Source organism: Perna viridis, chromosome 2 (assembly GCF_037379345.1).
Source record: "Perna viridis isolate PV_CMFRI_1.1 ecotype Kerala chromosome 2, ASM3737934v1, whole genome shotgun sequence".
NCBI lineage: Eukaryota > Metazoa > Mollusca > Bivalvia > Mytilida > Mytilidae > Perna > Perna viridis.
In genome coordinates this window covers 13,259,225-13,273,054 of record NC_142446.1, presented here as the reverse complement: position 1 = coordinate 13,273,054, position 13,830 = coordinate 13,259,225, and the positions used below count along the sequence as shown (strand labels likewise).

Below are 13,830 nucleotides of genomic sequence, written 5' to 3'. Positions count from 1 at the left end.
CTGCTACCAATAAATGTTGGTTACAACAAAGGACAGTCATGTGTGATTCATAAGGACAGTCAATACCAGAAATAAAAACTATCAAGTCTTGCAAATACTCCACCAAGCTTATGTGTAACTAGGTCAAATGAGGCATAATATTTTTTTATCTTTAGATTTTCCATTTTTTTTTCTCGGAGATGATTTGGATGATACTTCAAAATTTCAATTTTCACACGTTCACTGAGTGATATGCGAAAATAAAATGCTTTGCAGACCATAACTTGACATGAATGAGAGTTCAAACCCTGAACAGTTGGGGCAAATATGGACATAAAATTCAAGCTTCATACAGCTCTGAAATTTGATTGTGATTAAATATTTGACATAGGATAAGAATTGACCATAGTCAAAATGATCCCTTTTGTCTAAATGGTTCAAGTCACAACCTCTAAAATTGATCAAAGCCTTCCTTTTGTGGAATGACACCTTTAGGTACAATTTCAGAAAGATCCATTCACTTATTGTTAAGATATCGTCTTTACATCAAGAAAATGCTTGTTTTTTGGCCCCTTTTGGCCCTCAATTCCAAAACAGTTCAAGTCACAACCCCCAAATCGATCCCAGTCTTCCATGAGTGATATGGCACCATGTGGTACAATTTCAAAGAAACGCATTCCCTTTAACTCAAGTTATCAACCAGACATCAGGAAAATGTGCATTTCTGGCAAATGTTCACCCCTCATTACTTTGCTTCCATGTCTTAACCCCAAAATTCAGCCTGTCTGACCTTTGCAGTACAGAATATTGCAAGACAATATTATAAAAATGCTTTTGCTCTTACCAGAGTTATATAGTTGAATTCTACGAAATTCTTGATTTTGGCCCCTCTTTGGCCCCTAATTCAAAAATGGCTGTGGCCATAACCCCCAAAATCAATACCAACCTTTCTTTTGTAATGTTAGCGGATGGACATTGCATACCAAAATACCTGACTTTGACAGGCATATAAAAATGAATGAAACCTTCCTTCACTTATTTCAATGAATAAATTAACATTGAACATGATTAAAATTGTGTATGATTAACAGAGTAGTAGACATTGCAAAGAAAGCACACACTTTTAAACAACTAGAAGGTTCTTTTTAATAGGTTAATATCTAGGATACTTTAGTTCATGTTTGTGTTTGTTACATTATATCAAATAAAACCCAAGTTTCTTTTAATGGCTTGCATTCCACATGAATAGCCATTTTTTGAGAAAACATTCTATAAAAAATTATTTTATGAACATAAAAAACTTAAAAATGCATTGGTTATTGTGCTAGATATACCCCCCCCCATTTGTACAGGAAGTTGATATACGACAACCAAAATTGCTCACCATGTATGCCAAATCTATATGTTTAGCTTCATACCAAATCAAATCATTTACATTTGCATAAGCTATATCTTTACTGAAGACTTTAAAGAAACCCCTTTAAATTTAAATTAATACCTAAAGCAACAAAAAAATAATTAAGATGGAATCCATCTCTGTGGACCCCACTATGGTAAAAATCCTGTACAACAGCCATGCATACATATTCAATTTATTACACAAAAATCATTACAGCTAAGACACAAAAACACTAAAAAAAATGTGCAAAATCTTATATTTGACATTGAGGTCAAAGTGAAAGGTTAAATGTCACCAACCATTGTGCAATACATCTTCTCAGAAGTTGGTCTACCTTCATGCCAAATATCAAGATCATATATCAGTAGACAAAAACGTTACAACCCAGACACAAATTTGCCATGCAAAAATCATTAATTTGACCTTGAGGTAAAAATTCAATGCCTAAGTCACCAACCATGGTATACAAAACATCATCTTGAGCTGATCTACCCTCATGCAAATTATCAAAAGTATACATCAAAATATAAACAAAGTTACAGTCCAGACATCAATTAGTTTGCAAAAATCATTAACTTGACCCTGAGGTCATTGATTGATTGATTGATTGTTGGGGTTTAACGCCCAAACAATATATTTCATCTATATTCAAGCGATGAACATGAAATGGATGATAAAATGAACATGAAAAGATGATTAAATGAAAAAAGGGATGGGACACAAGGATAATGGGGTCGACAAATTTTGATTGCCACTGGAAATAGGGAGAGGTGGGTAGGGTCGGTCAATTTAGCCTCCTGTGGCAAGCCCTATGGTTCCTACTCTGCATGAATATCACAGAAAGGTTCTTTAACGTGCGAGGAACACGGCATCTTTCCCAATACAATGCACATCTATGGTTTGGGGTCAGGTTTTCCGTATTATGACCTGACGACCCCAGCATGTTACATGCCAAGGTTACCCCATTACACCATCTGGGGCATACAACCCACTTGCTCTGTGGGCAGAGTGCCCTAGCACCCAGCCAGGGTTCTGAGCACTATTCAGTTACCTTTTAGGACATGTTTAGCACTGCTGCAGGCATATTCTTTGGCAACCGGACCCGCATAGGGCACCTTGAGGTCAAAGTTAAAGGTCACAAGACACTAATCATGGTTCTAGACACATTGTCTTGAGCTAATCTATCCTCATGCAACATATCAAAAGGCTACACCCAAAGACAAAAATGTTACAGCCTGGACATGATTTGTTACAGGTGGATGGACTGATTACTATATGGCATCCCCTATATATTGGTGGAGCCATAATTTTGAAATATATTAACTTTCATGAAAATGGTAGTTCATAATATGTCATGGATGTTCTGATTCACTGATGTTTTAATGTAGTTATGGCCCTCTGTTTTGGTGTTCTGGTTTGAATGTAGTTAAGGCCCTTTGTCTTGGTGTTCTGGTTTGAATGTAGTTATGGCCCTTTGTCTTGGTGTTCTGGTTTGAATGTACTGTAGTTTGGTGCTCTTATTTTAATGTAGTTATGGTCCTCTGAATATATACCAACCTTTCTTTTGTGTGTGTTATGTGTTAAAATTCCCTACAGATCCATTCATTTGTATCCAAATACAAAATGTCTATAGATAACAACAATGATATAAAATTGTTAGACCACAATTTAAAGCAGCCACATAACATATATCTCAGGATTCATTTGCTCAATGATCAATTTTTTTACCTCATAAATTCTTGCAATTCCAGTTAACAGAGTTGTCTCTCCAGGAAATTTTTCTAAGCCTTGTTTATATACTTCTACAGCTGTTAGTGGTTGATCTAAGCGAACATAAACTTTACATAGATATAGAAATATATCCACCATGTCCTGGTGTTTTAAAGCTGATTTTAACTGTTGTTCTGAGTCTCTGAACATCCCCAACCTAAAAATCAAAGACAAATTGTGACCTGACAGAGTTTGTATAAATCGAGTCAGTAAAAAATTTTTAAAGAGTTTTGTAAAAACAAGTTACATGTACCAGTAAGTAGCAGTTTTAAAAGAAATTTGTCATATTTTGTTAGCATAACCAATAATAAAAAATGGATGAGTCATCATAACAGATACCAGATCTGAGTAAGATAAAAACAACTTATTGATTACCACATGAACACTAAGTAATATTTCAAGATGACTTGAAAAGTGATGGACAGAAGTGACGTCTATCATTTCAGGGATGATAACAAGTGAGTTTTGATTTTCATATGACTATAAGCAAATGCAATCAATTAGGCTTATTCTTTGAATAAAATCTTAAAAGAGTTGTAATTACAAAATTCATAATATTGGAAAAAATGAATCCTGAATATTTCAATGGCAATACATTTGAAGTACAAAATTAAATAACCAGGAATAGGTCAAGTATAGGAAACCACAAAAATAAGTACCTGTGATAAATAGTACCATTACAGTAACTATATTTACAATGACTATATTTCAAACATCTAGATACAGATTAAGTACTAGAATGACAAAAAAATATTTCTAAATAACTCATTTTTATCATGTGCCCTATCATTATTTTCTGGAAAGAAAAATTCAAACTCATATTTAAACTAGACAAAGGGATGCAGCATGGTACAATCACAGCCAGTTGAACTCTTTTCAAGTGTGGACACAACATTAGTTTTTGATACACTTAAAAATGAGGACTTAAGTTCATTGTGGATATTTAGAGTGTGGACCATATTTGGTCCCATATGGATTGAAAATGCTTAAAGCTATTTCAAATCTGTTCAATATTCTTAAAACAGAAATCTATAAGAAACAAATAAAAAGAAAGAATTGTCAAAATTAATCAGAGGTAAACCTTCTACATCATTTTGAAATAAACACCTATTTAACTACTTTTGGTCCCGTTTTTGCAGGAAGGTAGGGGCCAGTGACCCCATTTTGAATAGCAAGCTTCCTCTAGCAATAAGTAACAATATAAAAAAATTCATGACATTCAGTTGACTATCAAAAGGAAATTAAAAAAATTAACAATGACAATCATCACAACACAATATGACCACAATTATTACGATCAAAGTTTTATAAAAAAAAAAAAAGGATATGATGAAATGCGACAAATGCACTTGCCTATAACCTAAATACTTTCAGAGATCACCAAAAGGTTTAGTTTTATAAGGTCTTAACCATACCCCTTTAATGTAAGGTCAAAACTGAAACTGAAGCAACAAACATACCATTAAACTCACACAATAATACATCCTTTTCTCTCCATGGAATACCTCAGCACACACCATATTGACAAAATTATCCATTTATTGAATGTTGGCAGTTATTGAAAACTATCTCAGAACATATTAAAGAATGACAAAACCATCAAAACCACCAGCATAAGAAATAATTGGTCAATACAATTCCAGAGGATTGGATTTGGAGTGGAAACATAAAGTACTAAATAGGCAAAATTTGTTATGTTACAATACTAAAAAATCACTAAGTTTTAAGTAGGGATGCAATAGGAGAGTTCTTTATGATGTCATCACTTATCTGTGATTTGGCTTTGGTTGGCAAAAAAATCCATTGAGTGGCATCAACTTTAAATCATCATAACTTTTTTCATTTTTAAAGATAATTGAAAAAATCTTTTGGTTCCCAACATTGCAAATAAAATTCTTTTTATCCATGGAATTTTTAAATAAATATTCAGTAATTAGACTATATGTACATAGATTTTAATAATAACTTTATACAAAAATAGTGGTTTACATATAAATATCACTTCAAATTTATTTTTGAAGTAAAAAAGTTATAAATTCACATACATAATATGATTTATTTTATATAAATGAAACATTTTACAGAACTAAAATTGGATATAAAATAAAAAAGTTATAAAGTTTTGAAAATTGGGATTCTAATCATGAAATTGTCAATTGTTTATTTAGCTGTATATTTGCCAACCAATTTGACACTTAATGATATGCAAATTAGTGAATATGACATCACTAATGAGATTGGTGAACTCTCCTATAAGGGGTAGAATATCTCCTTTTGCAAAAGCAAGGTTCACAGAATGAACAATAATTTGAAAATCATATCCTTTACAAATAAATCTATGAAGGGCAGTTAATAACCCCATCAGATTTTGTTTGAAAGAATGTGCTTTATAGACTTTATGTCCGTAAAAAAATGGTTGAGCAATACCATATTTAATTACGAACTTGCAGGTAGTAAGATTTAAAAGTTTGGCATACCTATAATAGCATTTAGCTAACTGGACTTTCCACCACCAATCTTTGAATTGACAAGCTTCAGTAGCTAAGGCTGCTAATTCTAGAGCCTGAAAATATACAGTAAAAATGTCACTTATAGCTACAATTAAAGAGACTCCACAATTTTCACAAGTTAGACTTAAAATGCTTCAATATCATTGAAACACAAGTGTGCAAAGTTTTATATGTATATCTAGTCTCACAACAGAGAAAGTTCCAATTTTATAATTTGATATTACTTACTCAGTAGCTTATTCTGCCAGAGAACCTACTGGACCAGAGGTTGACATTGACCAATAATATATTTTTTTGTGCATATCTTATCACCAGTAGGGAGTTATTAACAAAAAGAAACATGCATGGTCCTGAATCACCAGGACTTTTATAACAGAAATTCATTATCATCACGCTTAGTACTTAATATCTTAATAGAAACAAATATAATTGAATACATTTTTAATATTTATTTTACCAATGAGCTATTAATTTAATACAATACACTGGGATTCTATATATATTAACTCACTGAAAGAAATGGACTCTTTTCATGAATAATGTCCATTAATAGACTTAATTACATTTAAATATGAATGGAATAACAGTCAACAAACAATACAATTTGGAGTTTTACGTTTCTGGGATTTTAAATTCATGTTTCCAGAAAAAAATTCCTACTACATAGTCATTTTTTTATGTTTCAAGGGCAACAACTCCCAACATCGATAAACAGATCTTTATGAAAATTTAGATATAGGGCCGTCTCATTATGCTTATCAATTTTATCTTATGAAAATTTGGCTAAACCCACTGGTTTTTTGAGTTATTTGGAAATATGGGAAAAAATCCATTTCATTCATGCGGTAACAGATCTTTCTGAAAATTTCAGCATAGGTCTAACTCATCATGCTGAACAATTATACTTTCTGACAGATTTTAGCTGAACCTAACTGTTTTTGTGCTATTTGTATAATTCTGCAAATTGACCCCTATGGTCTATTTTTAGTAGTAATGGTCATGTTTCTCGCAAGATCCACATATAAATTGTTAAAGATGTTCTGCAGAACATTCAGGCTATTTCTGTTTCAATCCATCCAGTAGTTTCAGAGAATATTTTTGAAATTGGAAATGTTTATCTTGGGGAAAAAATTAATTTCAGGACTCACTTTAGCTGAATCTATCAGTTTTTGAGTTATTTGCAAAATTCTGCAATTTGACCCCTATGGTCTATTTCCAGCAATGGCGGCCATGTTTTTTTACGGATCAAAAATTCCTTCAAAAGTATTGTTACAAATGCTCTAAGAAACATTCATGCAAATTTTGGTTACAAACTGTCACATTGTTTCAGATTAGAATATGTTTGTTAAAGTTACCGGACAACGACGGGTGGCCAGGTGAGTTAAAAAAAAAGAACATTAATGGAACATTAGGTGTTATCCCACCCTCCAAATATAAAGGAGAAAAAAAGGGCATGGCAAAGAGCAAAAGAAAAAAATACATTTCAGATTTTGCTGCAAATTAAACTTAACCCTGATTTTATAGTATTAAACACCTGTGCAAAGTTTCCAAAATATTCAACTGTTCTCAAGTTATCATCTGGAAACTGTATGGGGACGGACACACAGCTTTTCAGAGGGTATTGGTGGGTTGTAAAAATGTATGTTTAAAGTAAACAAGAAATGCCTCTTCCAATCGCTGAATGACTGCTCACTAATGATGAGGAGAAAGTAAGTTTTCAAGCAGGATGTTTATTTCATTGAATTAAAAAGTTTAAACTGAGTGAGCACTAAAATCATCTCAAATATGATAATTTAATAAATTAACTAAAATGTAAAAAAGTTATATATTTAAATAAGCACTAATGAGTTACAGTCATAAGCTGTTCCTAAATATCATTCCTAGAAGAGTTCTTGTACCCAAAGCATCGTAAAAAAATCAACAATTGTGATATTATTATTTACAAGTTTGGTGTACTAACCCCCATTCTACAAATTCTTGAGTTCATGAGCTAGATCCATAAAATTGTCCATATTTTTTATCCTTTTTAAACACATGAACACATGGCGCAAAAGAAAGACACTCAATTCCAAGAATAGTTGTGTTTATTAAATTCAGAATTATAAACTTCGAATTTTCAGAAACATACCATTGAAAAATTTTGAAATTTTCAGAAATGTAATGAGACCAAGCCTACATCTAAATGTATATTATTCTATCAATTATTTACCAGGTCATTTTTTAGACAAAAAATGTGTAATATTGTAAAATGAAATATAATAAAAATACTTTGTTCAATCAGTTAAACCTCCAAAAAGTTTTTTTCATAATACTGGTATAAATAGATTCAAAGAACTTTCCCCTCTTGCATGCTACCATTGCACTGATCAATTCAATATAACTCACATTTCTAACATCATTTTCGTGATGAAATATATATTCAAACAAGGCCTTGGCTAAATTCTGTCTGGCAGCATACTTTGTAAAGTTCAATCTTCCCAAGTTTATAAAAGGACCATCAGGTGTAGATAACATAGATGCCTGGAAAAGATATAGGATATATCGATATAGAATATAGGATCCATTTCAAATTTTTAAATAACATTTCCTTTTCCAAATCATTTATAACCAGCTAGATTTTTACAGGTATTACTGGTAAAAATCTAGCTGGTTATTCTCAGAGGTTTGTGCATCTTATTCCACTATATACCTGAAAAAAGGTGAAAACATTTTTCTTACCATGAAAGCAAAAATTTAAATCACTTTCATTTGTATATTGTATACATGTATAACTGTTTGCATGGTGTAAAATGATATTCATGTGAAAGAGCATTAATGAGAAAAGACACTCACTATTCACCATTGTCATAAGAAACCATTTCTATACTCATCAAACAATAATCAAATTAGTATTAATATACTCAGCGAAAATCAACAGCTTCATTACTGCTGCCATGCACAAGTCAAATATTCAATTATGTCAGAAGTCAGGTTTTAACCTGAAAATAATAGTAAGAGTAAAGATAAAAAGTGCATGTCCTATCATAGATTTAGAAGATGACTATATAACATCAGGCTTTGTTTCAAGTATAAAGTCTAAAATACCGTTCCAAGTCTAACAAATCTGCCAGAAGCACTGGTTACGGGTCTAGCAGTGTGTGCTGTCCTTGGTGTCCTTATAGCTTGTTCCATAGTTCCTGGCCTACCTGACTGGGTCCCTGGACGTGTAAAACCAGACAAAGGTCTCCCAGATTGGGACATAGGCCTAAAAACACATTTTATACACATTTACAAATAAATATTCTAAAAAAAAAAGCAAAGAAGCAGTTTTTTCTTAGGTTCTGTATTTACTGTTTTTGACATATTGATGAACTGTTTTAAACATTCAATAGAGATATATTGTCTACAGTACCATGAAATCTTAGTGTACACTATACAGTTACATTTAGGTGCACTGTTTTGTACACAAAACTGACCCTGTCTCATTTGGTAAAACTTTAAATTAAAGTTCAAATTTGATGGATATAATCAAATGTAGTTAAGCATTTATACAAAGAAAAATGTGATATACGTGATGGTAAATAAGTTTAATTAAAATGAAGAAAGTTATAAGAATGTTTCAGTCCCCTGCTGTATTAGGTTCTCTCCTCACCATCAGCCGACGGATTTTCAAAATACCTAATTTTGCACAAACTTAAGGAACTGAAATTGGGAGAAAATGATATGAAAAGGGTGTTGCTATTTTTACCCTTTTCCCACCTCTTCCATGCATGTTTTCCTCCTGTGGCAGTTTCTAAGTGCCTGATATTTTACAAAACACAGGATTAGGCTGTTAGTTTTGGAAAGGTACCCCTGATTTGTACTAAAACTCAGTAATTTTTTTTTCAGTATGTTACAATGGCTACTGACTTTTATAATAATATTTACTTATGCACAAGTTCATAAATTACTTGAATCTCCACACATCCAGGATTAGAAAAATATGTACTTTCATGAGAAAAAAAACACTTGAAATTCCTTTTTTGACTACCTGAAAACAGCTTTATTTCAACAAAACTGAGATAACTATATAGTACTACCTTTTGTTATTCTTTGAGTCTGTCAATATCCACTAATCATTATGAGTTAAAATTTGAATGTTCTTATAAAATGTATTTCTGTCATAAAGAATTTGTTTCTGTATAAATGTATGTACCTGCATTCTTAATTGTAAGTTCTGTTCCCAATTTATAACTTTACAATAAAATATACCTGACTCCCTGACTTGGACCACCATGTGAAGTGCCAGGTTGTTTTAAAGAGGTCCCAGGCCTAGAAACTTGAGCAATGGCATTATCATCCATCAACATTTCAGCAATGCCTTCTTCATCAACATCAACTTCATCAACATAAACCTGGGCAGTCAATGCTCGTGTCTTTAATGTCCAAGCTGCCTGAAATGAAATTACCAGTAATGTAAAATTTTGGTAGAGGGCATGAAATAACTACCAGTAGATGCCTGATTGTCAGTGCTGGGTGGAAACATGAAGTGCCAAATCAATTTCCAAAGGCACTGGTAGTACATGGAGCTCAAGTGGAAATTTTTATTTGCATTAGGTTTGGAGGAAATCATCCTACAATTGGGCTTACAGACTTATATTTATTACATGTACACAAAACACACGGTCAACTGAAAAGGCCCTTAAGTTGGGTATCATACATTTTGTACATTAAAACAGTAAAATCGTCCAATCATATGTCATTACACTGAAAAAAAAATAAGGTATATATGAAACATTAAATGACATCCTTCCACGTAAATAGTGAGAGAGGGGGATGGCAAAATGTTTAAAATAGACTATTTTCAATTTTGCTGAAAACTGAATTTAACCTGTATTTTATGATATTAAATAACTGTGCAAAGTGCAAAAAAAGTTATTTCTAAAGTGTATTACTTTACATTTGTTTACATTAAAAGATAAGTTTCATTTTTTTCACCAGTCACAGATTTCTTTGGAGTTCATTGTATAGAAGACACTTTTCTATAGATGACAAGTCCCTATAAGAATCAGGTAAGTCATTGATGAAATATTGGTACCCCACTAAACCCTTTTGGGCACCATCAGTCTGACACCTCTTTAGTCTAACAGTTCAGTAGTAAGGGTGTTCGATAGTCTGAGGGTTCAATTATCCAATGTTTCAGCGTATGCCAAAATGGTACTGGGAAAACAAAGAAGCTAAGGTTATTCATGGCGCCATGCTACATTTTTAGTCTAGGATTTTTTGTTTCATTCTTTTTCTCCGGTCTATCACACATTCTCTTAAATAATCTACTCTTCACCAGTATTTGATATTTATGGTCCACTTAACAAAGTATTGATCTTCAAAATGTAGGAACCCAGACCCCTGATGAGACCCAGGGTTTTTTTTTATAAAGACACAACAAACTGTAATAAAAAATATAAAGGGGTCAAAACACCAGTTTAAACAAATTGTCAAGCAAATAGAAAAATCTTGACAAGATTACTGGTACTATTTATGTATAAAAATGTACAACTAGTAGTATATAATATTAAATCTTTGAGAATACAGTTTTGTGTTTACTAGAACAACAAAAAATCTGTGAGTGATGACTCACTAGTGATACCCTCCTTTTTAATCTAGATATAATGGAAAGACCTCTGTAAACAGGAAGTTGTTGAAATTATCTGAAAATGGAAGAATATTTAAAAATTTCAGGCTGCTGTGAAGAGTGGTTGCTGAGAAAACTGTGAAGGAACAAATTGTTATGGTTGAACGCACGGATACACAGGCAAGGGTAAAACAGCATACCCCTCTCCTTTGGAGCAGGGGTATAAAAATTGTATATCTTATATATGTAGCAGTCAAGTTGAGCCTGGATTTAGCACTGCAGAGATGAGATCTGATTGATATTTTATATAAATGAGGTCGTTTGGTGGTTGGTATAGTCAGATGTTCTTTCCAGCATTTTTGTTAAATTCTCACATCTTACCTCAAACACAATTTTTGGGTTACATAAAACAAAAATGTATAAGAAATTGATCTGCCTGTCTATCCTTCTGGTAGTCTGTCTGTCTATTCAGACTACTTGTTTAACTGAGACATTTCCACTCAATTATTCGTGCATTTGAGGAGACAACTTCTTCAAAATTCTTCATCATATCTAAGTGAAACTATGTTAATTGTATGATCATAATGCAAAGATGTGCATATTATTAGGAAATCCTGGTCTGTCAAGTGACTTTTCATAAAGTTGGGCCTTTTTAAACAAAGAAATTTTCATCAACTTGTAAATTCTTATGCATTTTGTGGACTTACCTCTCCCCCCATCTTTTACTAGAGATAAATGATACTGTATACTGCAAGATCCTAATACAAAGAGATGCACATTATATGGAAATCCTGGTCTGTTGACCTATCCCAGAGTTAGGTCTTTTTGAAATTAAAAATTGCCATTAATTTCACATATCTTGGGAGGGCATTAGTCACATTTTTGTGGACAATTCTATTTATGTACATAAATGAATTATGACCTACAGCATTTTAAATTGGGGTTAGTTGTCTACATCATGCTTGGAAAATAATAAAGTATCAAGAAGAAAAGTTTAATCAAAATATTGAGTAGTACTCTACAAATATCTGGTTTACATCAACACTTTTAAAAGGAATTCTGAATATCCAAATTGAAAAGTAACCTAAAATCATATCAAGCAGTGCAAGTAACATGATGTGGTTATATTAAAGTTAAAAAACTAGATCATATGAATCACAAAATAGAGTAAACAACATGGACAACAGAAATTGAAAACATTGGGAAAAAAAGACAAAACTATACTTGGATAAATACAAATGGAACCCCCCCCCCCCCACCTTTTCACCACCCTAAAAAATAACGACTTAATTACTTTGGTTATGGTTAACTATTCTACCAGTAAGCAATCAGGCATAATTAACGACTCTCAGTTAGAAAACATGTACAAAAGAATATCGTATTGTTGGACTATTGAACTTACATACTATCAAACCATTGGACTATTGAGCCGTTGGACTACATACATGTATATGTAGTGAGCTAAGTCCTCGTCCAAAAATATGGACCATTCGTCTCGTATCTCCAGTAATGGTACAGCACATCATCAGTCTGGTAAAAAATCATACTGACAATCTGATAATAAGTTTTTGAAGTGTCTCTAATGTCAAAGATTTTTTATAGCTTAAACCGCTGTGAGCTCTGCGGTTATTACATGTGTATTTTAAATTTCACACAAGGTTCCCAATATACAAATAATATAAAAATTGACAACCAGAAGTAACATTGCTGTCCTTATGGTGCAAATCTGTCACTTCTTTAAACAAAACAAATAAAAAAAATTGAGTTGCAGGTTATGATTAAATAAAATAAGACCTTACTCTCCAAGCTACTTTTTGATCCCCTGCTAATTTTTACCTATATTTCCTTATATGGAAATGAATCTATTGAAGGATCAAAATGAATAACTATTGCTAAATAATTTAAAAGTAAACAAACAAATCTTTAACCAGAACAATTGATTGTAGAATCAAATTTAATGAAAGAGCTTTCAAAATGCATAGTTTATTTATGTTTAGTGGGCCTAATGGCGCATGGTATGAAAATGACGTCATCTGTCAAGGTTAACAGGAGATAACTCTTCTACATACACGAACTTGAACTATGATAGGGTCCTACACAGCCGTCACTGGCTACAGCGGTTTTGCGCAAGATTGATCTGGGTCCCATGGCCTCTGTTTGTCTTTTAAAAGCCTGTAGAGTAGACATAAGAGCAATCTCAGACTAACTGAGGTGCTCGCTTATAGGCAATGCCTAATCCATATTAGTCCTTACTGTAGATACCACAAATGATGAAAAATCCTTGCTAATGTCGACATACCTGGTCGTAAGGGTTTTTTTCCAATAATTCTGAACAAATATCTGTACATTCTTGGTATTTTTTTCTCCTATAACAACTGTAAGCTAAGAAAAGGGGATCCATTTCAAGGCCTTTAGACAATATCAAATAGTCAGTTATAAATGTTGCCAAGAAAGCTATTTTGAAGGGGAGACAACTTTGTGATTAATGTAAAAACGTTAAGAAAAAATATCCGGCCACTTTTTGTCCTTGTTGTCTTTCTAAAGCCTCTAAAATTAATTAAATGGAAAGATTAAATGTCAGC

General features: G+C 32.5%; 1 protein-coding gene across 1 annotated transcript in view; it reads right to left on the bottom strand.

The window, feature by feature from the left end:
* Positions 1-13,748, bottom strand: part of LOC148623705 (tetratricopeptide repeat protein 8-like) — a 36,558-nt gene extending 22,810 nt beyond the window's left edge. The window contains exons 1-6 of the mRNA XM_088565748.1: positions 13,548-13,748; positions 9,889-10,070; positions 8,743-8,902; positions 8,044-8,178; positions 5,626-5,711; positions 3,107-3,305 (exon numbers count right to left, since the gene is read on the bottom strand). Coding sequence (XP_088421874.1) covers positions 3,107-3,305; positions 5,626-5,711; positions 8,044-8,178; positions 8,743-8,902; positions 9,889-10,070; positions 13,548-13,649 — 864 coding nt within the window. The 5' untranslated portion in view covers positions 13,650-13,748. The remainder of the gene's footprint in view (positions 1-3,106; positions 3,306-5,625; positions 5,712-8,043; positions 8,179-8,742; positions 8,903-9,888; positions 10,071-13,547) is intronic.
* Positions 13,749-13,830: the final 82 nt, after the last annotated feature.